The sequence below is a fragment of the Symphalangus syndactylus genome, chromosome 18 (genome assembly GCF_028878055.3).
Source record: "Symphalangus syndactylus isolate Jambi chromosome 18, NHGRI_mSymSyn1-v2.1_pri, whole genome shotgun sequence".
NCBI lineage: Eukaryota > Metazoa > Chordata > Mammalia > Primates > Hylobatidae > Symphalangus > Symphalangus syndactylus.
In genome coordinates this window covers 111,019,221-111,047,058 of record NC_072440.2, presented here as the reverse complement: position 1 = coordinate 111,047,058, position 27,838 = coordinate 111,019,221, and the positions used below count along the sequence as shown (strand labels likewise).

The window sequence follows — 27,838 nt, the reverse complement described above, 5'->3', positions numbered from 1 at the left end:
TCCTCAGCCCCCTAAAGTGCTGGAATTACAGGCATGAGCCATGGCGCCTGACCTAATCACTATTTTGACCTCTATAACCATAGATTCGTTTTGCCTGTTTTTGAATTTCACATGAATGACAGTCATACTCTTGCATCTGACTTTGTTTGCTCAATATCATGACATTTGTTTGCTCAATATTATGACATTATATGCAGCAGTAGGCTTTTTTATTTGTCATTGCTATCCAGTATTCCACTGTATGCTCATAACACAATGTTTCTATCTAATCTAATGATGGTGGGCATTGGAGTTTTCTGATTGGGGCCTATTACATATAAAACCATTATAATCATTTGTGCACATGTCTTTTAGGGGACGTAGTATCCATTTTCTTTTGGGTGTCTACTCAGGAGTGCAGTTGCAGGGTGACATGATACATATATGTACTTACCTTTAGCAGATCCTGCTCAGCAGTTTTTCAAACAGGTTGTATCAACTGACCACCAGCAGGATGAGGTGTGAGAATTCCAGTTTCACATTCTTGCATCATTTCATGTCATACGCCTTCACCAGTAAGGCTGGACAGAGAGAGAATAGTATTTCTTTAGCATCATCAACATGATGGCAAAACAACAAGTTCAAAAAATTGATGGGAATTAGCAACTTTGTGATTCAATCTGGGCATTTTATTTTTATTATATATATGTGTGTGTATACCCATATAAAACAACTTAAAATATTTTCAAAAGCTATTTACACACTCTCAGTTCATGAAGTTTTTCTTTTTCAAAAAGCTCAGATGCAAAAGGAATTTATTCTTGCTGAAAGAAAAATTAAGGAAACCTAGAATATATAGTTATTCAAAAGAGGAAAGAAGTTAGTATTAAAAAAAGTTTTTCCGTGTATATCCATTTTTTTTTCTCAAACAAATGAAAGGTACTTTCTATTTCTGGTAATGTTTTAGAATATCTGTTAGGAAGGGCTGTCAAAACCCTATTTCCTACAAAAAATATAAAATAGTTATTGCTTGGCTTGCAGAATTTCAGCGAGTTGAATGGAGATGAACTGAATGTAGAGTGTTGAGTTACAAGCACTCAAGGATTGTGGGGGCCATCCTCGGTCCTAATACTTCTATGGGCCCCCAGTACACCATGAGACTAAGCCAGGGTCAGCAGTAGAAAGAAGGGGTCAGAATTGGAGAACTCTACATTAATCCAGGAATTCAGGAACATGGCTAAGTTGATTCCAGCTCACAGCACAAGTAACTGAAAATGCATTTAATTTAGGCCCCAAAGTTATCCGTAACTTAAGTTCAACCAAATACGGAAACATCAACACATTTTATCAAACACATAAGGGAAAATACTACATAGATGAGTGAGCAAAAAATGAAAATAAAAACAATAGACTCAGGCAAAACTTATAGATTTTCAGACATTGAATATAAAATAACTATGATGACTATCTTAGCCCTTTCTCATACTGCTGTAAAGAAGTACCAGAAACTGGGAAATTCATAAAGAAAAGAGGTTTAATTGGCTCATGTTTCCATAGGCTGTACAGGAAACATGGCTGGGGAGGCCTCAGGAAACATGGCTGGGGAGGCCTCAGGAAACTTACAATCATGGTAGAAAGTGAAGGGAAAGCAGGCATGCCTTCACATGGCCAGAGCGGGAGGAAGAGCAAGAAGCAGGAGGTGCTACACAGTTTTAAACAACCAGATCTCATGAGAACTCACTCACTATTATAAGAATAGCAAGAGAAAATCTGCCCCTGTGATTCAATCAGCTCCCATCAGGCCCTTCTTCCGACATTGGGGATTACAATTCAACATGAGATTTGGGCAGAGACACAAATCCAAAACATATTCCACCCTTGACTCCAAATCTCATGTCCTTCTCACATTGCAGAATACAATCATTCCTTCTCAACAGTCTCCCAAGTTTTAACTCATTTCAGCATTAACTCAAAAGTCCATAGTTCAAAGTCTCATCTAAGACAAAGCAAGTCCCTTCCACCTATGAGCCTGTAAAATAATAAGAAAAAGTTAGTTACTTCCAAGATATAATGGGTATACAGGCATTGAGTAAATACACCCATTCCAAATGGGAGAAATCAGCTCAAACCAAAGGGCTGCAGGCCCCATGCAAGTCTGAAACCCAAAAGGGCTTAAATCTTAAAGCTCCAAAATAATCTCTTTTGACTCCATGTCTCACATCCAGGTCACTCTGATGCAAGGGGTGGGCTCTCAAGGCCTTGGGCAGCTCCACTGCTGTGGCTCTTAAAGGCTCAGCTCCCATGACTGCTCTCAAAGACTGGCGTTGAGTGCCTGTGGGTCTTCCAGGAACATGGTGCAAACTGTCAGTAGATCTATCATTCTGGGCTCTGGAGGATGGTAGCCTTCTTCTCACAGTTCCAGCAGTCAGTGTCCCAGTAGAGACTCTTTGTGGGAGTTCCAACTGCACATTTCCCCTCTGTACTGCCCTAGTAGAGGTTCTCCATGAGGGCTTCTCCCCTGCAGCAGACTTCTGCCTGGACATCCAGGAATTTCCATACGTCCTCTGAAATCTAGGCAGAGGCTCCCAAACCTTGACTCTTGCCCTCTGTGCACCTGCAGGCTTAACACCACATGGAAGTCACCAAGGATTACAACTTGCACTCCCTGGAGCAGAGACCTGAGACATATCTGGGACCCTTATACCATGGTGGGAGCTGGAGTGGCTGGGAGGCAGGGAGCAGTGTCCCAAGATTGCACAGGGCAGCAGGGCCCTGGGCCTGGCCCAGGAAATCATTCTTCTCTCCAAGGCCTCTAGGTCTGTGATGGGATGGACTGCTAAGAAGGTCTCTGAAATGTCTTCAAGGCATTTTCCTTGTTGTTTTGGCTATTAACATTTGGCTCCTCTTTACTTATGTAAATTTCTGCAACTGGCTGGAATTCCTTCCCTAAAAATGGATTTTTCTTTTCTACCACATGGACAGGCTGCAAATTTTCCAAACTTTTATACTCTGCTTTCCTTTTATATAAGTTCTACTTTTACATCATTTTTTTGCAAACGAATATGAGCACAGGTTGCTAGAAGCAGCCAGGCCCCATCTTGAATGCTTTGCTGCTCAGAAATTTCTTCCGCCAGATACCCCATATCATAACTCTCAAGTTCAATGTTCCACAGATCCCTAGAGCAGGGGCACAATGCCTCCAACCTCTTTGCTAAAGTGTAACAAAGGTGATGACCTTTGCTACTGTTTCTAAATAAGTCCCTCATTTCCATCTGAGACCATCTCAGCCTGGACTTCATTCACTATCAGCATTTTGGTCACAACAACTTAACAAGTCTCTAGGAAGTTTCAAACATTCACTTATTTTCCTGTTTTCTCCTGAGCCCTCCAAACTGTTCTGACCTCTGCCCATTACCAAGTTCCAAAGTCACTTTCACATTTTCAGTTATCTTTATAGCAATACCTCAGCAGTATTCGTGGTACCAATTTTCTGTATTAGTCTGTTCTCATATTGCTGTAAAGAAATACCTGAAACTGGGTAATTTATAAAGAAAAGAGGTTTAATTGGCTCATAGTACCACAGGGTATACAGGAAGCATGGTTAAGGAGACCTCAGAAAACTTAAACAATCATGTTGGAAGGCAAAGGGGAGGCAGGCAGGTCTTACGTAGCCAGAGTGGGAGGAAGAGCAAGAAGGGGGAGGTGCTACACACTTTTAAACAACCAGATCTCATGAAAACTCACTGTCATGAGAACAGCAAGGGGAAATCTGCCCTCATGATCCAATCACCTCTCACCAAGTTCTCTTCCAACAGTGAGGATTACAATTTAACATGAGATTTTGGTGGAGACACAAATCCAAACCATGTTAATCACATATATTAAAAATTAAAGAAATAAACAAGAGACTCACACATGACTGCAAAAATTATAAATCAAGTGAATCTACTAGATATTATAAATATTTAAACAGAAACATCAGTTCACTGTTAAGCAGGACTTTAGAGCTGGAGAGGTTTTGTGAATGAAAGACAAATGTGAGGTGGCAGCTACAAATTCAGCACAGGGAATGCAGAGGGGCTTCAGAGACAGACCGAAGAGGTCTAGCATATGCTCACCCATCAAGGTGTCCGAACCATGTGCAACTTGAAAGGATGGAGGAGGGGCAACATTTGAATACATAATTAATGATAATCTTCTGGAGATAAAAATTTACAGCATGTGAATTTACAAATTCAGAAAGAACAATGTATCCAAGGTAGGATAATTGCGTTGGTTAATTTTATGTGCCCACTTGGCTAGGACGTGGTACCCAGCTAGGTGGTCAAACATTATTCTAGATTTTTCTATGAAGGTTTTTAGATGAGATTAACAGATCAGTGGCTTTGGGTAAAGCACATGAACCTCCCTAATCTAGGTGGGCCTCGTCCAATCAGTTGAAGGCCTTAAACCAAAAGAGTGACCTCACAAAGCAAGAAGGGATTCTGCTAGCTGCTGCTCTTTGGGCTTAAACTGCAGCCACTTCCTGGGGCTCCAGCCTGCTGGCCCATCCCAACAGATTTTGGATTTCTCAAGCCTCCACAATCACATAAACCAGTCCCTTAAAATAAATTTATCTCTCTACACACACACACACACACACACACACACACACACTCCTCATTGGTTCTGTTTCTCAGAAGAACCCTAATACAGTAGTTAAAGGCCATCCAATTCTAGGCAAACTATTGTGAAACTACGGAGCACCGAGAACCAACAGCCAATCTTAAAATCAGCTAGGGAAAGCAGAGATCATTTCCAAAGAATGGCAATTTAGTTGACAGCAGATTTCTCAACAACAGTGGAAACCAGAAAATAGTGCAGTATTATTTTCAAAATTATGTAGGAAAGAAAAATAACTGTTGAGCTATCTTTATGATCCTCATAAAACTATCTTTCCAGAACAAAGTAAAAATAAAGACTTGTTCACACAAAGAGGGTCTGAAAGAGCATTTTACCAACAGACTTTCACTAATAGAATTTCTAAAGGACACACTTCGGGAAGATACATAAACATGATTCTAGAAGGGCAGCTGGAAAGTAGAGGGCATGTACATGCAGATGGCTGTAACAAGCGTTAGCTTTATAAACTAATGCACCACTGTTATCTGTGTCCAGTATCTTAGGTTAAGAAAAAACAGACATAGCGTGCTGAAAACAATAGCTTACAATTCAGAATGAGGTGAATGGATGTAAAGCACATTCCGAAGTGCTCGTGTTGTTAAGATACTTCACAAATTACGATAGGTATGCCTAGTAAAACATCAGAGATACATAGTTGACCAGTAAAGATAAATAAAATGAAAAAGAAGAAATTAATTACAAAAAACCTGAAAATAGGGAATAAAGAAATACAGAAAAAGAAGAAAATGAGAGAGCCAAAGAAGGTAGACTTGAATATAAATACAGCAGAAATTAAATAAATATAAATAGATAAATTTGCTAGATAAGAGTCAGAGGCCTATTAGATAAAATAATAACAAACAAGAAATTCAGCTTTTGCTATTTAAAAGAGACACACTCAAAATAAATTTTAATACATTTTACTGAAAGAAAATTGAAGGAATTAAATATATATCCAATAATAACGAGCAATACCAGAAAACAGATGTTAAGACAAAGTACCTTGTTAAACATAGAAAGGATAATTTTCAATTTGCCTGAAATACATGAAAAATGTCAAATAGCTACAAAATATATAAATTTTTAAATGTTAATACTGTGAAAACTTAATCTACGTCTCCTTTTGGGGTATCAGTTATCTCTCTCAAATATTGAAAAGTCACACAAAATCTTAACAGTAACGGGATGGGTTTGAACCATAAAATTAACGAAGTTGAATACATGGGCATAGTAGTTTATCAATCCAATGGCAAATCTTAATAAATATATTTTTTATGGTGAATCTTTAAATGAATTCCCATTAAAATAAAAAATAAGACACAGATACCTACTGATATTTATTGTGAAAGAAATATTGAAATGGAGGTTCTGATAAGCACCCTGTGACAAGAAAAAGCAACAAAACATGATTATTGTCAAAGAAGAAATGGGACTTTTATTTCTAGATGACCTAAAAATGCAGCCAAATACACTATGTAATATGGATATAATGAGAGATCAACAATGTGACTGCATATAAGAATAACATAAAAAGTCAACTACAATTATGTTCAAAAATAGAAAGCGTAATAAAAAATATGTTAAAATATAAAGTATAAGGTAGCAAATCTTTGTAAGACCTTTATAAAAATATGAAATAGAAATACCATATCAATGGATAGAAAAACCTCAATATCCTAAATATGAAGAGTCGTCCAAGTGCATGTATACATTCCAAGAAGTTTCAGTATATATCATATGAGGATAATTTTATAGAAATTAACAAGACAGTTCTGAACATATGTGCAAGAGCAAAGTCCTAGCATAGTCAAGGTATTATTGAAGCAGGAGTTGGGGGTCTTGTTCTTCTTGTTCTTCTAGATCTTTTATTTGAAGATACTGCAATTAAGATAGCATTCAGGATCACGTGAAATGGCCAACTGAAACACAATAGAGGAAATATAATGGGACTCTAACTTTTTTATTTTTTGAGATGGAGTCTCGCTCTGTTGCCCAGGCTGGAGTGCAGTGGCACAATCTCGACTCACTGCAACCTCCACCTCCCGGGTTCAAGTGATTCTCCTGCCTCAGCCTCCCAAGTAGGTGCACACCACCACGCCCAGCTAATGTTTTTGTATTTTTAGTGGAGATGGGGTTTCACCATGTTGGCAGGATGGTCTCTATCACTTGACGTCGTGATCCACCCACCTTGGCCTCCCAAATGCTGGGATTACAGGCGTGAGCCACCACGCCTGGCTGGGACTCTATCTTTTATGGAATACTTCATGTAACAGAGGATGCCTTAGAGAACACTGGGAAAAATAAGGAAGCTTGGAATGAAAAATACATTTCACATAGTTTAACAATTAATATATGAAGCCAAATCTTTAAAACCTTTGGGAAGAAAATCAGAATAATTTTATGATCTCAGGAAAGGGAAAAACTGTTCATCTTAAAAAGTGAACGTAAAAAAAATTAAGTTCATCTTAAATTTTACTGCATTAAAAAGCTTTCTGTTAAACACAATAGTAATGTGGAAAGACTAACTGAATTTGGGGAAAATATTATGTCTATATATATACAGTCATTCTTTGGTTTCCACGGGGGATTGGTTCTAGGACACACTGCAGATAACAAAATCCATAGACGCTTAAGACCCTTATATAAAATGGCATAATATTTGCATATAACTTGCCCACGTTCTCCCATATGCTTTTAATCATCTGTAGATTACTTATAATACCTAATACAGTGTAAATGCTGTGTAAATAGTTGTTACTCTCTATTTTTCTATTCTATATATTTCTATTTCTCTATTTTTCATTTGGATCATTTTTTATAACTTTCTGTGAGAGATATTTTCGATGCATGGTTGATCGAATCCACAGATGTGGAACCACGGATATAGAGGGCTGACTATATATATACGACATATATAAACATATGTATAAATGCATGTGACTGTAAATATATACATATAATACTTAACCATATATATATTTGGAATATAAGAATATTTACAATTACAATAAAGGACAGCAAAATAGAAGTATACACAAAATATATAATTGAATATTTCCAGAAAAGGAAACAAGAATAATAAATGATCTAGCATATTAAGAGATTTTCAAACTCATCAATTATAAGAGAAAAGCAAATATCTTTAGAAGTCAATTTTCTGTAAGACATCATATATCCAAATGCTGCCATGATGTGTATTGATGGGAATACTCATTCACAGAGGAAGCAGATATAAATTAGTGCAAACACTTTGAAAAACAATTTAGTACTATCATTTACAACTGAATGTTTAAAAACGTCAATATGCAGAAATCGCACTTATGAATACAAACACCAGAGCTGAATTTACATGCTCCTTCAGAGACATGCAGCAAAATTCACTGAAGCAAGAATCAGGAGGCAATCCCACATGCTCATTAAGATTAAAATGGAAGCAAAGAACAAGAAAGGAAATGAGGGCTTCAGGGCCCCTTAAATGCATTGGGCCTTAGGAGAAACGCTAGTGATGTCTTCCCATGACTTTTACATTTGTAAAATTTGCAATTTCTCCCTTATCATATTTCTTTTCATATCAGATGATGTTGGGGTGCCTGTAGGCATTCCTCTATCCAGCTGGGTAGAGGAAGTTTTACTAGGAATAGATTTAGCGGCAAATTGAAGAGCATTTGAATTGCTCTCACATAGACTTTACATTTGTATTATTTTTCTTAAAGCAGTCACCCAGATTTTATCATCGTTGTGCTTATCAAAAGCGGGAGCCACCACAGAATTCAGGATATTGGTTTTGGAGGAGACAAGGCCAACTGTGGCCATGGGATCAGAAAGGGCCCAGAGAGCTGTAATGCGATTAGAAATGTTCTAATTTGTGGCTGGGCGTGATGGCTCACGCCTGTAATCCCAGCTACTTGGGAGGCTGAGGCAGGAGAATCACTGGATCCCAGGAGGCAGAGGTTGCAGTGAGCTGACATCGTGCCACTGCACTCCAGCCTGGCGACAGAGCGAGACTCTGTCTCAAAAAAAAAGTTCTGATTTGTTAGTCCAGTGGTAGCTTTATTGTTTTCATTTTAATTTTATTTTATGCTTTATAACTTTATATATTATATATGTACATAAGTATGTATGTATATGTTATTTATCTATGTATAAAATATAAACATTTAAAATGTAGCTGATAGAAGCGATGATAGACATTTAAATAAATAACTTAGGATCTTCAAACTGGAAAGGGGGTTGCTTGGCAGAAGACAGTAAATTGTTTCCTTCCCAATACATTAACATATTTTTAGATAAAAATGAAGTAGTTGTACATAAACAGCAGCTCTGTTAAGAACCATGCATGGGCTCTGAGGAGATAGAAGGATTGGGCCCAGAAGGCATTGAAATCCCAGGAGTCAGAGCCAGATGATGTGGGGCAGAGGGAGTTGGGAACGTGGTTGCCACAAAAGGTTCTGTTTCACGGCTGTGTTTTCTGTTTAGGTGACTTAGAAAGGTCTGAGTGCAGGAAGCAGCGTTCTGGAGAGTGCTCTGCAGCGGGTGCCAAGATCATTACAGACCCTTGTGTCTTCACCATAGAATCCACACCCAGGGATTTACTGCAAGGGGTGTTCCCTAGCCAGTGCGGTGCAATAAGAGAAGTAGATTTAATCTAACTTCTCAAGAATAGGAAAATAACTATGTGGTGACACAGTCGTGTGATGAAATTTGTCAGTATTTTCAAGTGGAATCAAGAAATTTAATTATTGGTAAATTAATTTTTTAATTTTAGAAAACACATGATGTTTTCTAGAATTAAAGCAAGGCTCCATCTCAAATCGTCATCATCATCATCTGGTTGGAACAATGTGAGACCAGCTTCCTTCGTGCAGGAAATCTCAAGCCTGCGTTAATCAGTTGTGTTGCTCCAAGGGAAAACGTGCTAAGGGGACTTCTCGGACTCATCTGACCACACCCTCCCTCCTACACCCTCCCCTGGTGGAATAGACCAGCAAAAATTGCATTTCATTGAGCAGAATTTGGGCACCTGTTCTAGAGCTTTTGTGATGATAAAATGTGTACGTTCACTGTCCGATTTATGGCGGATAAAGGAATGTTTCCACACAATTTGTCCTGTTAATCAGAAGGTGCCCTGTTCTCTGGGTAGTGGGTGGAAGAGAGCAGCCAGGTACCTGCAGGTCAGCCTCTGTGTTCAGCTGGTCCATGTGAAAGGCTCACAGAGGCCATACTGGAGACCCCTCTACGAGGGGCTCAGGGAGGAAGGGGCTGCTGAGGATGCTTGCGGCATGGCAGGGAGGCAGGGCAGGGGCTGTGGCCCCATTACACAGTCTGCAGCAGGCCCCCCAAATTCCTCCTTGTTGTAATAGCTTCACCATTCTATCCCAAATTCAGAACTCTTTGTTCTGTTTCTAAGTTGCTCTTTAAAATAGGTGGCTCTGAAACGGGAATGGGTGACTCCTGCCAAGCCGTGGGGACCTCCCAGAACCTCCTGAGTTTTCTCAGGTGGCAGGTGGCCAACTGGGGAGGCTCTCGGCACACCTGGGGAAAGCTCTCCCTCCTAGAGCTCTGCAGACAGCTGCTCACCACCCGATGAAAAGGATTGGAAAGCTCAGCCCAGGCTTCATCACTGATACCCGAGGACCTGCCTGCTTTTGTTTGATGGTTCGCTTGTCCATTTATTTTTCTGAGATACTAAATGAGCAACACGTATTTTAGAAGTCTGCCGCTGTACTGAAAAGGAAATCGTTTAAAACACTCACTGCTAGTGGCCACAGTGATGGACCTGCCTCAGGATTGCAGAATACGTCTCCCCTGAATAAAGAAGAAAAAAAAATTTTTATGTGTTACATTTTGGACATGGGTTTCCAGTTTCTTTTTAGCCACAAAGAAGAAAGTCCTGAGCATTGCTGGGCTCTCGCCTGACAGCAAAGGGTAGAAGTAAATTTATTTTTATAAAGACCAAGAATTCACCATCTACTGCATGTTTCTAGGTGAACACGGTTTACACTTTAGATTCCTGACCACACTTTACATCCACCAGAGTAACTCTGAACACATGAAAACAAAACAAAACAACTTCTCACTGTTATTAAGACCTTGATTTGTAGTTGGTCTGTTCTGACATTCCGAGGGGAGCTTTGGCTGCAGGCCACAGTGTGGGCACCTTAGCTCTGTCGGACCCCCATCTCCCTCCAGTCAGTCTGTCTCCCATCCCCAGGCCCAGGGTGTGCGGATGAGGTATGCACTGGACCAGGTGTGCACAGGGCAGTAATCCTGGCAGCCTTTCCTCTAACACATTAGTGATTATTGTTGGAAGTAGCAAAAGAGTGTTGTTTCCACTTTTCATTTTTTATCACCCATTATCCTCTCTTTAAATGAAGCTGTAACTCCCAGAGAGTTAGAAGTAGGAGGAAGCAGAGTGAGCTCTGCACAAGGGAAGAAGCATGGTCAGGATGGGGGAGAAAGCGCTGGGGATGGTCTAGAGTATTGTCTTTCTCCGTGTCCTGCTGGATTCTGGGTTTTCCAGGTGTAGTTTACAAACTCCCAGCAATGGCCTCAGGCAGTTTCACCTTGTGACCACATACAGCTGTGAAAATCACATATATTCACACATTTAAAGTATAGGAATGTAGGAATCGTTCTTAGAACTTCTTAGGCACGTAAATATTTCAGATTTCCTCAAAGAACTAAAGGCCCTGTAGGTACCACATTGGTTGATTCTTCCTGGCCAATATTTTACAGTTTTGGCCACTTTCAACTAAGATTTCTTAGCGATGTTGTATTGCTGCCATCAACCCGCCATCTACGTTAGGTATTTCTCCTAATGCTATCCCTCCACTAGTCCCCCACTCGACAACAGGCCCCAGTGTATGATGTTCCCCTCGCTGTGTCCAAGTGTTTTCATTGTTCAACTCCCACTTATGAGCGAGAACATGCAGTGTTTGGTTTTCTGTTCTTGCGTTAATTTGCAGAGAATGATGGTTTCCAGCGTCATCCATGTCCCTGCAAAAGACATGAATTCATCCTTTTTAATGGCTGCATAGTACTCCATGGTGTATATGTGGCACATTTTCTTTATCCAGTCTATCTTTGATGGGCATTTAGGTTGGTTCCAAGTCTTTGCTATTGTGAACAGTTCCACAATAAATGTATGTGCATGTGTCTTTATGGTAGAATTGTTTATAATCCTTTGTGTATATATCCAGTAATGGGATTGCTGGGTCAAATGGTAGTTCTAGTTCTAGATCCTTGAGGAGTTGCCACACTGTCTTCCACAATGGTTGAACTAATCTATACTCCCACCAACAGTGTAAAAGCATTCCTATTTCTCCACATCCTCTCCAGCATCTGTTGTTTCCTTTTTAATGATCGCCATTCCAACTGACGTGAGATGGTATCTCATTGTGGTTTTGATTTGCATTTCTCTAATGACTAGTGATGATGAGCTTTTTTTCATATGGTTGTTGGCTGCATAAATGTCTTCTTTGGAGAAGTGTCTGTTCATATCTGTTGCCCACTTTTTGATGGGGTTATTTGTTTTTTTCTTGTAAATCTGTTTAAGTTATTTGTAGATTCTGGATATTAGCCCTTTGTCAGATGAGTAGATTGCAAAAATTTTCTCCCATTCTGTAGGCTGCCTGTTCACTCTGATGGTAGTTTCTTTTGCTGTGCAGAAGCCCTTTAGTTTAATCAGATCCCATTTGTCTATTTTGGCTTTTGTTGCCATTGCTTTTGGTGTTTTAGTCATCAAGTCTTTGCCCAAGGCATAATTATTTTTAATTGAACATGAAGTTGTGGATATTATGTTACTAAAGATTAACTATTTTCCTGGGTTTAGTGATTATCTTTATTGATCAGGAAAAAAAATTAAACTCACATTGTTGGGATAATCTAAAAATAACATCATGATATTACAGCATACCATGAAGAAGTTAACTCTAAAGGCCTACAGTATATAATAGTTTGAGTTTGGAAACTTTTTTGTGTGTGTCGTGCATAACTCAAACTTTGTGTATCACCTTCTTCTTAATCTCCAGTGAGTAACTGCTTTATAGTTTCAGACTCCAAGTTAGGTTAGAATACTCAATATCAAATACTTTTGATAATACCACGAAATTTACCAAAGAAATAAAACTATCTGATCTTTGACAAACCTGACAAAAACAAGAAATGGGGAAAGGATTCCCTATTTAATAAATGGTGCTGGGAAAACTGGCTAGCCATATGTAGAAAGCTGAAACTGGATCCCTTCCTTACACCTTATACAAAAGTTAATTCAAGATGGATTAAAGACTTACATGTTAGACCTAAAACCATAAAAACCCTAGAAGAAAACCTAGGCAATACCATTCAGGACATAGGCATGGGCAAGGACTTTATGTCTGAAACATCAAAAGCAATGGCAACAAAAGCCAAAATTGACAAATGGGATCTAATTAAACTAAAGAGCTTCTGCACAGCAAAAGAAACTACCATCAGAGTGAACAGGCAACCTACAAAAAATGGGAGAAAATTTTCACAACCTACTCATCTGACAAAGGGCTAATATCCAGAATCTACAATGAACTCAAACAAATTTAAAAGAAAAAAACAACCCCATCAAAAAGTGGGCAAAGGACATGAACAGACACTTCTCAAAAGCAGACATTTGTGCAGCCAAAAAACACATGAAAAAATGCTCATCATCACTGGCCATCAGAGAAATGCAAATCAAAACCACAATGAGATACCATCTCACACCAGTTAGAATGGCCATCATTAAAAAGTCAGGAAACAACAGGTGCTGGAGAGGATGTGGAGAAATAGGAACACTTTTACACTGTTGGTGGGACAGTAAACTAGTTCAACCATTGTGGAAGTCAGTGTGGCGATTCCTCGGGGATCTAGAACTAGAAATACCATTTGACCCAGCCATCCCATTACTGGGTATATACCCAAAGGACTATAAATCATGCTGCTATAAAGACACATGCACACGTATGTTTATTGCAGCACTATTCACAATAGCAAAGACTTGGAACCAACCCAAATGTCCAACAGTGACAGACTGGATTAAGAAAATGTGGCACATATACACCATGGAATACTATGCAGCCATAAAAAATGATGAGTTCATGTCTTTGTAGGGACATGGATGAAACTGGAAACCATCATTCTCAGTAAACTATCGCAAGGATAAAAAACCAAACCCCGTATGTTCTCTCTCACAGGTGGGAATTGAACAATCAGAACACATGGACACAGGAAGGGGAACATCACACTCCGGGGACTGTTGTGGGGTGAGGGGAGGGGGGAGGGACAGCATTAGGAGATATACTTAATGCTAAATGACGAGTTAATGGGTGCAGCACAACAACATGGCACATGGATACATATGTAACAAACCTGCATATTGTGCACATGTACCCTAAAACTTAATGTATAATAATAAAATAAAACAAGGAAACAAACAGAAATCTTAGAACTCAATAACTCAATGGATGATGTAAAAAATACAAATGAGAACTTCAGCAATAAAGTAGATCAAGCAAAATAATGAATTTCTGAACTTGAAGACAGGTCTTCTGAAATAACCCAGTCAGACAAACAAAAGAAAAAACTAAAAAGAATGAAGAAAACCTAGATGACATTTGGGACACAATAAAATGATTAAATATTTCAATTTCATGTGTTCCAGATGGAGAAGAGATGAGCAAAGGCATAGAAAACCTGTTTAATAAAATAAGAGCTGAAAGCTTCTCAAGTCTGGCAAAAGATTTAGACATCTGGATATAGAAAGCTTAACAATCACCAAATAGAATCAACCCAAAAAGGTCTTCTTCGTGGTATAGTATGGTCAAACTGTCAAAAGTAAAAGATAAAAAGAGAATTCTGAAAACAGCAAGAGAAAAGCAGCAAGTCACATATAAGGGAGAACCTCCATCATGCCATCAGTTGATTTATCAGCAAAAATCATACAAGCTGGTAGAAAATGAGATGATACATTCAAAGTACTGAAAGAAAAAAAAAAACACTTCTAGCCAAGAATACTGCACCTAGAAAAGCTATCTTCAAAAATGAAAGAGAAATGAAGTCTTCTCAGACAAGCAAAAACATAAAATTAGTCACCATTAGAGTGGTTCTACACAAAATGATTAAGGAAGCCCTACACCTGGAAGTGAAAGGACCACATCTACCATCATGAAAAAACATGAAAGTTTAAAACTCATTGGTAGAGCAGACACGTAAATGAAAAAGAGAAAAGACTCAAGTGTTAACCACTACAGAAAACCACCAAACTGCAATGATAAACAGTGAGAAAGAAAGGAAAAAATGATATACACAACCAGAAAACAATTAACAAAATGACACAAATAAGTCCTCACCTATCAATAACTACCTTAAATGTAAATGAATTAAATTTCCCACTTAAAAGATACAGACTGGATTAATAGGTGCAACAACAATGAAATGACCCAATTATATGCTGCCCACCAGAAACTCACTTCACTTGTAAATACATTTATTACCTGAAAGTGAAGGAATAGAAAAAGCTATTCTATACAAATGGAAACCAAAAATGAACAGAAGCAACTATAATTATATCAGATAAAATAGACTTTAAGTCAAAAAAAAAAAGACACAAAGAAGATCATTATAAAATGATAAAAGGATCAATTCATCAAAAGTCTATAAAAATTCTAAATACACATGCACCCAATTCCAGAGCATGCATATATATACATATATATACACATATATACACATACATACACATATATACATATATACATATATATACATTATACATATATACACATATATACATATATACGTATGTGCACATATGTATACATATATACGTATATGCACATATGTATACATATATATGTATATGCACATATGTATACATATATACGTATATATGCATATATATACGTATATATATGCAGTGAGATTTGATACAGTGAGACCCTGTATCAAATATATATGTATACATATATATGCATATATATGTATACATATATATATATATATATATATATATATATATATTTGATACAGACTGTCACTCAGTCTGGGGTGCAGTGGCACAATCATGGCTTACTGCAGCTTCAACCTTCCTGGGCTCAGGAAGCTAATTTTTGTACTTTGGTAGGGATGAAGTGTTGCCATGTTGCCCAGGATGGTGTCAAACTCCCGGGCTCAAGTGATCCACCTGCCTCAGCCTCCCAAAGTGCTGGATTACAGGCATGAGCCAACATGCCCGACCCAGAGCACCCAGAAATATATAGCAACTATTTATTAGTTCTAAATAATGAAATAAACTCCAATATGAAAATAACTGGGGATTTCAACACTGCTTTCTCAGCATTAGACAGATTATCTAGACAGAAAATCAACAGGGAAGCATTGGATTTAACTTGTACTTTAGACTAAATGGATCTAACAGATATTTACAGAACTTTTTTTAATTGCTGCAGAACACACATTGTTCTCATCAGCACACAGAACAATTGCTGGGATAGATCATATGTTAGGCCACAAAAAAAAGGTGGGAACAAATTTATAAGAATGAAAACTATATGAAATATCTTCTTAGAACACAATGGAATAAACTAGAAAAAATAAGAAGAACCTTAGAAACTATACCTATATAAATACATGAAAATTAAACTACATGCCCCTTAACAACCATTGGGTCAATAAAGAATTTAAGAAGGAGGTAAAAAACATTATTGAAACAAATGAAAACTGAAACACAATATACGAAAATCTATAGGATATAGCAAAAACAATACTAAGCAGAAAGTATATCTGACACACAATATACCAAAACCTATAGGATGTAGCAATAACAGGACTAAGTGGAAACTATATAACAAATAAGAGACATACATCGAAAAACGTAAAAAAAAAGTCAAATAAACAACCTTATCGTTAGCCTAAAGAATGGGAAAACAAGAACAAACTAAAGCCAAAATTAGCAGAAGGGAAAAATAATACAAAGATCAGAGCAGAATTAAATAGAGACTAAAAAAGTACGAAGATTAATAAAACAAAGTTTTTTAGTAAGATAAAATTGATAAACTGCTAGCTAGACTAACAAAAATAGCAGATCCAAGTAAAATTAGAAACAAAAAAGATTTTGAAGCAGATTCCAAAGATACACAAAGAATCATCAGAGACTATTATTAACCACTATATGCTAACAAATTGGAAAACAGAGAAAATAGATAAATTCCTAGAAATATACAACCTACCAAGATTGAACCATGAAAAAAAGTCTAAAACCTGAATAGACCAATAACAAGTAACAAGGTTGGATCAGTAATAAACTCTCCCAACAAAGAAAGCCCAGGACTGGATGGTTTTACTTCTGAATTCTTTCAAACTTACAAAGAAGAACTAACATCCATACTTCTTAAACTACTTCAAAAATTGAAGAGTAGGGATTTTTTCCTAACTCATTCTACAATGCCCGCATTACCTAATGCAAAAACCTGAAAAGGACACAACAAAGAAAGGAAACAACAGGCCAATATTTCTGATGAACATAGACACAAAAACCCTCAATAAAAAAACTAGCAGACCTAATCCAACAACACATAAAAAAGGTAACATACCATCATCAAGCAAGATTCATCCCAGAGATGTAAGGATAGTTAAATATATGCAAATCAATAAATATGACACATCACATCAACATAATAAAGAGCAAAAACCATATGACCATCTCAGTAGAAGCAGAAAAAGCATTTGATAGAATTCAATAATGCTTTATGATAAAAGTACTCAAATTAGGGAAGGGATAAACTTCAACATAAGGTCATATATGACAGGCCCATGACTAGTATTGTAGTGAATGGGGAAAAGCTGAAAGGCTTTCCTCTAAAAATTGTAATAAGACAAAGATGCCCATTTTTATCACTCCTGTTCAGCATAGTACTGGAAGTCCTAGACAGAACATTGAAGCAGGAGAAAGAAACAGAAGGCATTCACATTGAAAAATAGGAAGTTAAATTGTCCCTCTTTGCAGATGACATGATCTTATATATAGTAAAACCTGAAGACTTCACCAAAAAACTCTTAATACTAATAAAATATTTCAGGAAAGTTGCAGGATAAAGAATGAATGCACAAAAACCAGTAGCATTTCTCAATACCAATAACAAACCAGCTGAAAAAGAAATCAAGACACCAATCCCTTTCACAATAGCTATGAAAAAATATTTAGGAATAAGTTTAATCAAAGAGGTAAATGACCTCTACAAGAAAAACTACAAAACGTTGTTGAAAGAAATTGAAGAAAACACAAACTAATGGAAAGACATCTCATATTCATGGATCAAAAGAATTAATATAGTTAAAATGACCATATTTCCTAAAGCATTTTACAGACTTAATGCAATCCCTATAAAAATACCAATAAAATTCTTTACAGAAATAGAAGATATAATTTTATTAATTTGTATGGAACCACAAAAGAGCATGAATAGCCAAAGCTATCTTAAGCAAAAAGAACAGAACTTAAGCAAAAAGAGCAGAATGACTTTGAAATACACTACAGAGCTATAGTAATGAAAACAGCATGGTACTGGTATAAAAACAGACACAGAGACCAATAAAATATAATAGAAAACTTAGAAATAAATACACATATTGGTAGCCAACTAATTTTTGACAAAGGTACCAAGAACATACATTGGTGAAAGGATACTCTCTTCAATACATGGTTCTGGGAAAGCTGGATATTCATCTGTGGAAAAATGAAACTGGACCCCTATTTCTCACCATATTAAAAAATCAATTCAAAGTGGATTAAAAGCTTAAATGTGAGATCCAAAATTATAAAACTACTAGAAGTAAACATAGTAGAAACACTTCAGGAGGCTGGTTTAGGAAAAGATTTTATGACTAAGACCTCAAAAGCACTGACAACAAAAATTTTTTAAAAATAGACAAATGGAACTGTATTAAACTAAAAAGCTTCTGCACAACAAAGGAATAACAGAGTGCAGCAACAATATATGTAATGAGAAAAATATTTGCAAACTATTCATTCGACAAGAGACTAATATCCAGAATATACAAGGGACTCAACAGCAAAAACAATAAGAAAAACAAACTAATCCTATTAATACTGGGCAAAGTATCTGAATAGAAAATTCTCAAAAGAAGACATATGGCCTATAGGCCAACAAATGGCCAACTAACAGATGTATGAAAAAAATGCTTAGCTTTACTAATCATCAGGGAAATGAAAATCAAAATCATGATGAAATATTATCTTACCCCAGTTAGAATGGTTATTATAAAAAGGATTTTAGAAAAATTACAGACTCTGGAAGGATGAGGAGAAAATAGAAGTCTTATACACTGTTTTTAGAAATGTACATTAGTACAACCACTCTGGAAAACAGTATGGAAGCTCTTCAGAAAACTAAAAATAGAGCTACCATATGATTCAGCAATCCCACTAGTGGGTATTTATTGAAAGGAAAGGAAATCAGTATATCAAAGGGATACCTGTACCCCCATGTTTATTGCATCATTATCCACAAGAGTAAATGTGGTGTCAACCTAAGTGTCCATTATTAGATGAATAGATGAGAAAAATATGGTATATATACATAATGAAATACTATTCAACCATAAAATAATAAAATCCTGTCATCCACAGCGACATGGATGGAACTGGAGGTCATTATACTAAGTGAAATAATCTAGGCACAGAAAGACAAATATCACATGTTATCACTCATATAGTAAGAGCTAAAAAAGTTGATTTCATGAAGTAGAGGGTAGAAGGATGGTTATCAGAGGCTGGAAAGGGTGTGGGGGGTGGTGAAGAGAAGTTGATTAGTGGGTACAAACGTACAATTAGATAGAAGGGATAAGTTCTATTGTTAACATAGTTAATAGAAATATATTGTGTTGGGGACATTTCACATATTTTCTTCTAGGTGTTTTGAAATGCATATTTCAAATTCTATATGGCTTATGGAGGAATATGCATTTGAAATGCATATTTCAAAATACTTAGAAGAAAATATCTGAAATGTTCCCAACACAATGAAATGATAAATGTTTGAGGTGATGGATTTTTAATACCTCGTTTTGATCATTGTGCATCATATGCATGTATCAAAATATCACATACACCCCAAAAATGTGTGAAAATACTATGTGTTAATAAAAATGGGCAAAAGAAATAAAAGTAAATGAACTGAGAATCAGAGACTTGTGGGACACCTCCAGTGGTCTGAGTTACATATCATGGAGTCCCAGAATGAGAATAAGAATGCAAAGAATAGGAGTGAACATGAAGCAAGATGGACACAAAGAAAACTATGTAGGCATATCACAGTCAAACTGTTGAAAACCAAGGAAGAAGAGAAGGTTTAGGAAGAAGCCAGATGATAAAAAAGCGTATTTTTAAAAATAAATTCAAGTTGAGAGAAAATGTTGCCAGTAGACCTACACTACAAGAAATACTAAAACATGCTCTTCAAGCTAGAAGGACATTAAACCATGTGGAAACTTGGGTACATAGGAAGAAGTGAAGAGCACTATGAATGGCAAATAGGTGGGTATGTATATAAAATATCCAATATAAACTGTTTCTTTTCTCAGTTTTCTTTCAGATAAATAATACTTTAAAGGACAAGATGATGACACAGTAAAGTGGACTTCATAATGTATGTAGAAGTAAAAGATACAGCAAAAATAGAACCAAGGGCACAGTCAGTTAAATTAAATTGTTCTATTTTGAGGTTTTTATATTTGTGAAGTGAGGTATGGGAAGATTGATGTGTCAATATGAAGTTTAAAGGGATACAATATTGACTCTAAAGAAACACTGATGTATTAAGAATGCATATTATGACCCCTACAGTCAATGAGGAGATAAAAGAGGAACATGAAAAAAATGATTTACCCTTTATAAAGAAGAATTTGTTCAACAGAATAGAAAAAATCCAGGGGAACAAAAAGACCAATAGCAATATGTAATTAAGCCCAGCATTATGAGAATCACATTAAATATAAATGGACTAAACATTTTAATTAAAAGGTAGAAGTTGTCAGACTGGATTTTTAAAAAAGCAACATCCAACTGTATGGTGTATACAGAAAATATAATTTAAATATAAAGATACCCACAGGTGGGAATTAGAAGAATAGAGAGCATATATTTTATAAACAATAACCATAAAAATATTGGTCTATTAATATTTGATGAGTGGTCTTCAAAATAAGAAATGTTTGCAAGAGGAACATTTTATTATGATTTAAAAATCATATTAGTTCATCAGGAAAACATAATAATTGTAAATATGGTACATACCTTATAACAGAGCTTCCAAATACAAACCAAAAACTGGCAGAGATGGGAAAAATACAGAGAAATCCACAATCAAAATGGGAGATTTTAATAGGACGGATAGACAAAAACATTAGTAAAGATGTAGAAGAACTACTCTACCATATGAATCAACTGGGACCTCACTGACATTTATAGAGTCCTGGATCCAAAGTCTCCAGAATGCACTTTCTTTTCAAGTGAGCATGGAACATTCAACAAGATAGATCGAATGCTGGGCCATGATCGCCTACTTAGGACGAAAAAGATTTATACAAAACTCAAGTATCCTGCAATTGGTGAATTCTTTCAAATAAATAATATGTACACTTTTCTAACTCTTTCAGAAAATAGAGCAGGTTGAAATGAATCCCAGATAACTCTGTGAAACTGGGATAACACTGATACCAAAACATTCCACTGAGATTTAAGAGTGACAAATGTTACACAGGCCGGGCACAGTGGCTCACACTTGTAATCCCAGCACTTTGGGAGGCAGAGGAGGGAGGGTCACTTGAGGCCAGGAGTTTGAGACCAGCCTGGCCAACATGATGAAACCCCATCTCTACTTAAAAAAAAAAAAAAGCCAGGCGTGGTGGTGCGTATCTGTAATCTCAGCTTCTTAGCAGGCTGGGGCACGAGAATTGTTTGAACCCAGGAAGCTGGAGTTGCAGTGAGCTGAGATCACACCATTGCACTCCAGTCTGTGCAACAGAGTGAGACCTTGTCTCAAAAAATATATATATGTGTGTGTGTGTGTATGTGTGTGTGTGTGTGTGTATATGTATATGTATATATACGGACCAATAGCCCTCATGCATGTAGATGCAGAAATTCTTCAATAACATATTAACAAATCAAAAGAAGGATCATGTATCATGAAAAAAATGGGGTTTGTTTCAGGAATGCAAGCTTCGTACAACATTCAAAATCCAAATTTAGATGACAGCATAGCAACATTATTTATAATATCCTCAAGCAAGAAACAACTCAGATCTCTTTCAACAGGTGAATGGATAAAAATGAATAATCTGCTGACACGCACATTAACATGAATGCATCTCCCAGGCTTTATGCTGAGAGAAGAAAGGCTTACACACAGTGATAGTGCATCATTCGATTAATACCGAGTTCTAAAGCAGCAAAATTAGTCTATAACAGCAGAAATCAGATCAGTGACTACCTTAGGCTGGAGGGATTGCCTGCAAACAGGCACAGAGGAAGTATCATGGGGGTAGGTGTTATGTGGATGAGGTAGAAATACTGCGTTTCATAATTTGGATTTGGGCTGCATGGGCTATGTCTATTTGACAAAACTCATCAAACTGTGCACTTAAAATCTGCACATGTTATTGTATGCCATTTATGCCTCAATATATTTCAATTACAAATAAAAGTGCAAAGCTTTTCAGTCATTCACTGTAGAAAATACAGCAACATCTAAAAAGTTGGCTTCAACCTCTTATTTAAACACAAAGTATTAAAACACCAAGTGTATGATGATGCCTTTCTTATCTGTAGTTTTGCTTTCCTCAGTTTCAGTTACCTGTAATCAAGCACATTCTGAAATATTACATGAAAAATCCCAGAAATAAACAATCATAAGTTTTAAATTATGCACATTCTGAGTAGCTGATGAAACCTTGTGCACACACTGCTCCATCCCCTCATCACAAGGAGAAGGAGGAGTACGGTAAATAGATCTTTATAGAGAGACCACATTCTCATCACGTTCTTTACAGAATAGTGATGTAATTCCTCTATTGTATTAGCAGTTGTTGTTAATCTCTTACAGGGCCTAATTTATAAATTAAACTTTATTATAAGTGTGTGTGTATAGGAAAAAAGCATAGTATATATCTATATGGTTTGGTACTATCCACAGTTTTCAGGCATTCACTGGGAGTCTTTTTTATATTCAAGAAATTATTATTATTAAAGCAGAAAGGCTCAGAAGCCTCCTGAAAGCAAAGATTTGTCTTCAGATTCCACTTTTTATTTTCTATGATCTAAAAATATTATTTTCTTATATGTCTTTAAAAATTATTATGTGCAGTATGATCTTAACTTTTGAAAACCAAATAGAAAAAGACCATGCGAAATATACAAAATGGGTGATAAGGTTTTTTTAACCTTTTTATATTTCCCATCTTTTCTAGAATGTGGTTGTATTTCTATGATAATCAGAGAACATAGACTTAAGAGTGTGCTCCAAACACTACTATGTGTCCATACATACATGCCTTGAGGATGCAGAAATGCTGGGATGATATGCAGTTTATATTAAACTGGGAGCCTTGTAAGTGGTTGAAATATTTGGAGGTTTTGCTTTCATCTACTTCTATTCATTTCCAGTAACTTTATAAAGAGTATGTTAAAAGTACTCAATTTTTCTTGAGTTTTCAAAATGCATCCATCTGGGCACAGTGCCCTCTAGAGATCTGCCTCCATTCAGAATGTTTATCTTGTGAGTGCTGCAGATCTCAGGACGAAATCACTTTTTGCCATCCCCAAAGAACAGAGCTGGGAGAATGCAGAGTGGGGGAGCTCATGCTTGCATGTCTGAGATGAAGGCTGTCTTGAAAACTTCTAAAATAACCTCACAGGTTCCTTCTTGGGGACTGCAACAATCTGAATGCTTTAGAAAGAGCACCTGCCCAGTGACCTGACGCCAATTCTTGCTTTGAGTCTCTGAACCTGATGGCCTCCGTCTCCAGGCAGCTCACGTGAACATCTCCGCCAGTACAGGCTCCCCCTCGCCCTCCATTCTTTGAAACACGTGTGGCTTGCATTTTTGGTTATAATCCGTTCTTCTAATTCTTGTATACATTCAGTGTATTGGGAGATGTCTTTCTCTAATTTTTTTGATTGACAATCTTATAATTAACTGTGGCATCTCGTAGTAAATGCCCTGTGAGTTGGTTGGTCAGTCACATATAAATGCTACAGGATGGCTTTTGGGGGTCAGTTCTTTGGCAACTTTTGACGGCATCGTAAATTAAATAGAGGAAAATATGTTCTGTTTTGTTCCTCATCTAAAGTTGGTTTCCACTGCCATGGATAGATGCAGATGCTTTTGCAACCCTGGAAATGCTGAGCTCTGCATTCCTGTTGGAAGCAGCAAGATTACAAAAAGCTGACAGGTACAAGCTATAGGGTTTGTGATCAGCTGGTAGGAACATGCCTCATTATATCTGCAAGCTATTGAGTTGATGTAAGATTTGGGACCACGATGAGAAACACGAGGCTCTGCTTTCTGCAGGACATGAACTCTGTCAGAGTGGGGTTTGCTCAAATGAGCAGCGCCTACCTTGAGCTGACTTTGGAGATGCCTGTGTGGGAGGCGGGCACAGGACCAGAAGGCCTTTCCGGGCACCCTGCACATGCTCTTCCCCAAGGAGAGGACGCTGGAGGCATTTCCTCCAATGTCAGTGCCAGCTTGTGACTGCAGAGAGCAAAGAGCTGGGTGTGCTGGGGCAGCTGGAGAGGAAGGACCTGCAGAGGGGGTAACACTGGCGTGTTCCTTCTCCTTGGCCCTCAGTAGATGGGAGCATTTGACCCCGCTGAGCTAAGCGTTAGCTCACAGAGACCTGACTTCTCCCCTAGCTGCTAGGTTATAGAAAATATTTTCTCCAGATTGTGCAAAATGCTTTTCCAGAGGAAAGTACATTCAATGGGACGTGAAATTCAGGGTTTATCAGTGGCCTCTGAGTGAAAAGCATCCTATGAAAGTCCACAGTCTGGAGGCAAAGCTGCGCTGACAAGCTCTGCGTGCAGCCTGATTTTATGAATAAAAAATGGGTTTTCTTAATGGGGAATTGCTTTTGATCCTACACTTTTGAAAAGCAATCTTCAACTGATTTTATGAAAGGATGCATACTGTTTTGTTTATTTAAATATTGTGTATTATATAGTAGAATCCTCTATGAATTTTAAGTGGTGGCTTTGCAGTATAATTCCAGTAATTCTGAAAACAGCACAGTGTAGCAAACCTTTGAATCAGCAACAAGGGGTACAGAGTATGTGGCTAAACACACAGCATCATTACTAGGATGAACTCCTATGGCACAGATTTATTATTGTACATGCAAATACTACAGTTAAAATTAAATGAATAGGGATAACTAAAACCGTGCCGCAGTATGCAGTCATTTATAATGAATTCCTACACAGGTTGCAGCGGTCTATGTAGACAAATGGTATTTCAGCAAAGCTAATATGAAATACCGATCAGGTGATCGGAAGGAATTTCAGTGCCGTTCTCGTGCATGCACCAAAGGCAACTCTCTTACCAGAAGTTAGAGCCCAACAGAAAAGGGTAACAATGAATGAATATCTGTAAAATTCAGCTCAGAGTTCGAATGTTCCAATATTGCCACTTTTGCTATTGAGCTATTGGCCATGGAATTAATAAATATAGAGAAACAATGTTAGGATGATAACCCAAACCCAACCTCTGGTTGTGTGAGTTTTTTTTCTGCCTTCTGACACATCTGTAGGTGGCGATGCCGCCTCTTCTGTATGATGCTCCAGCCCTCCCTCAGCCTCCATTTCCCCACCCCACCTGCATTGAGTGAGAGGCCTTTCATCTAAAATCCTAGGGCAGGGATGCAAAGATGATTTGAGGTGGAGGAGAATGAGAAAGGGGCTTATATATTAGCAAAGATGAAAAATAAATCACCACACTCTTTCTGTTAGGCGTGAGCATTGTGCAGAGAGTCGCATGGAAACCTCATCCACCTGGAAGCGAAGCCTCCAAGGTTCCTGGGATCTGATGAGAAACCCTGGGGAATGGCCCCCGTCTCCTCTCACCACAAACCAACCAGAGCCAGTTCAGCGGCACAGAACTGTTAGGGACATTATTTTTGGGCAGGTGAAGCTGACTGCAGAGGAGACTTGAGGTGGACAGGGTTGGCTCTTTAAGTGGTGGATTAACCAATGTATAAAGTATACATTTATAAGGAATGAAGTCTCAAATAACATTCTAATACATAGTGAACACCCAGCAGCTTAATACTTATGAACAAGCAAGTATGAAAGACACTTCAGGCCGGGTGCGGTGGCTCACGCTTGTAATCCCAGCACTTTGGGAGGCCGAGGCGGGCGGATCACGAGGTCAGGAGATCGAGACCACGGTGAAACCTTGTCTCTACTAAAAATACAAAAAAAAAAAATTAGCGAGGCGTGGTGGCGGGCGCCTGTAGTCCCAGCTACTTGGAGAGGCTGAGGCAGGAGAATGGCGTGAACCCGGGAGGCGGAGCTTGCAGTGAGCCGAGATCGCGTCACTGCACTCCAGCCTGGGTGACAGAGCAAGACTCCGTCTCAAAAAAAAAAAAAAAGAAAGAAAGAAAGACACTTCATGCCACCCTTCTGAGCCTCCGGAAAGCCCAGGTCTGTTTTCTCACGGCGCCCCTGCCTACAGAAAGTCTTCTTGCAGACAGATGCTCAGATTCCAGGTGCAACAGTCCCTGGACCCTGTGGTCCACAGAGCCGGGAGTTCAGGGCTGGTGTTTCACGTGGACACTGAAGCAAATTAAAACAACAGAAATGTCTTGTGAATGTGGGGCTTGCCTGTGAGCGTGGGTTACACCTGTGAGTGTGAGGCACGCCCATGAATGTGGGGCACACCTGTGAGGCGCGTTCTTGCCGGTCTCTGGGGCGGCAGCACCTGGTTCATTCATAGCGAGCCCGGCTCTGAGATCAAGATGGTTCAGGCAGCTCAGGCTCCTCATTGAGAACGTGGAATGGGATATGGGTGTATCCTGTGGCCCAGAACCCACCTCTGACCCTTTCATTGTTGGACGCTCACAGGGCTGTTGCGTGTTCCGACCCTTTCATTGTTGGACGCTCGCGGGGCTGTTGCCTGGTGCTATGGTGGTTGCATGGCTCCTTCACCTTCCCAGATGGGCTTCCTCTCGAGAGCCGCAGACCCGACGAGGCCTCCCCACTTTGCCATCTGGGCTTGGCTCTGACCACAGCACAGAGTCGTTGCTACCGATAATAAGGCAGACCCATGACCTGGATGCCCGTTGGAATGTCATCAGCCATTCTATCATGTGTCTCTCGACCTAAACTCGCTGAGTGGACATTTCAGGTTGTTTTGGTTTTGTGTCTTTCTCACGGTCTCTATGCACTGAGCCCAGTGCTGTGTCTACAACTTTTCCTCCAAATTTAGGCCCCTCTTCTCCTTCTCTTCAGCTTCCTCTCTTTCATGCAATTTGCAGTTAGAAAATAGAGGGAGAAAATGTCTTAAATCCAGGTAGAAGAGCACTTCTTTCCAGATCTTTCAGAAACGATCTCACTTGCTTTTTATCAGTTGAAATGTGTTGGACTTGAGTTGTGTGTTCCAGGTGCGTGCGGATGCCTCTCCCTGCATGCAGCCTCCTCTGCCTCTGTGACGCTTCATTCTCCTTTCTTCTGTACAGGCTCCATCATCACCTTCCTCGCCCATAGCTAAGGACCCGAGATATGAAAAACGCTGGCTGGACACCTTGTCCGTGCCTCTGTCCATGGCTCGCATCTCAAGGTACAAAGCCGGAACGGAAAAATTAAGGTGTGTGACCGTTGTCTGAGATGAGAAAATTTTATGAACCCCGTGCACTTTTGCCAGTTCCTACAGGCCACTGGTTACTCCAAAGCGCTTGACTGTGACATTAGAAGTCAGGTATCAGAACAGTGAATTTATTACTAAGAATAGTTCTATCTAGGGCAAGGTGGCATGGTTACTTCTCACGAAACAGTCATTACTAAAAGAAATTCTATTTTTAGTTTTAGATGCTAACAGAATTAGACTGGAAATAAAGACTGACTTCTTGTCCAAGTCTCAGATGTTTCTAGAAATGCCATTTAAACTCTGTGGGC

The 27,838-nt window shown here is 38.3% G+C and overlaps 1 protein-coding gene across 8 annotated transcripts in view; it reads left to right on the top strand.

The window, feature by feature from the left end:
* Window positions 1–27,838, top strand: part of SNTG2 (syntrophin gamma 2) — a 400,470-nt gene that overhangs the window by 224,192 nt on the left and 148,440 nt on the right. For all 8 annotated transcript variants that reach the window (XM_063622870.1, XM_063622867.1, XM_063622865.1 and 5 more), the window contains exon 9: window positions 27,403–27,530. In XM_063622870.1, the coding sequence (XP_063478940.1) occupies window positions 27,403–27,530 (128 nt within the window). The remainder of the gene's footprint in view (window positions 1–27,402; window positions 27,531–27,838) is intronic.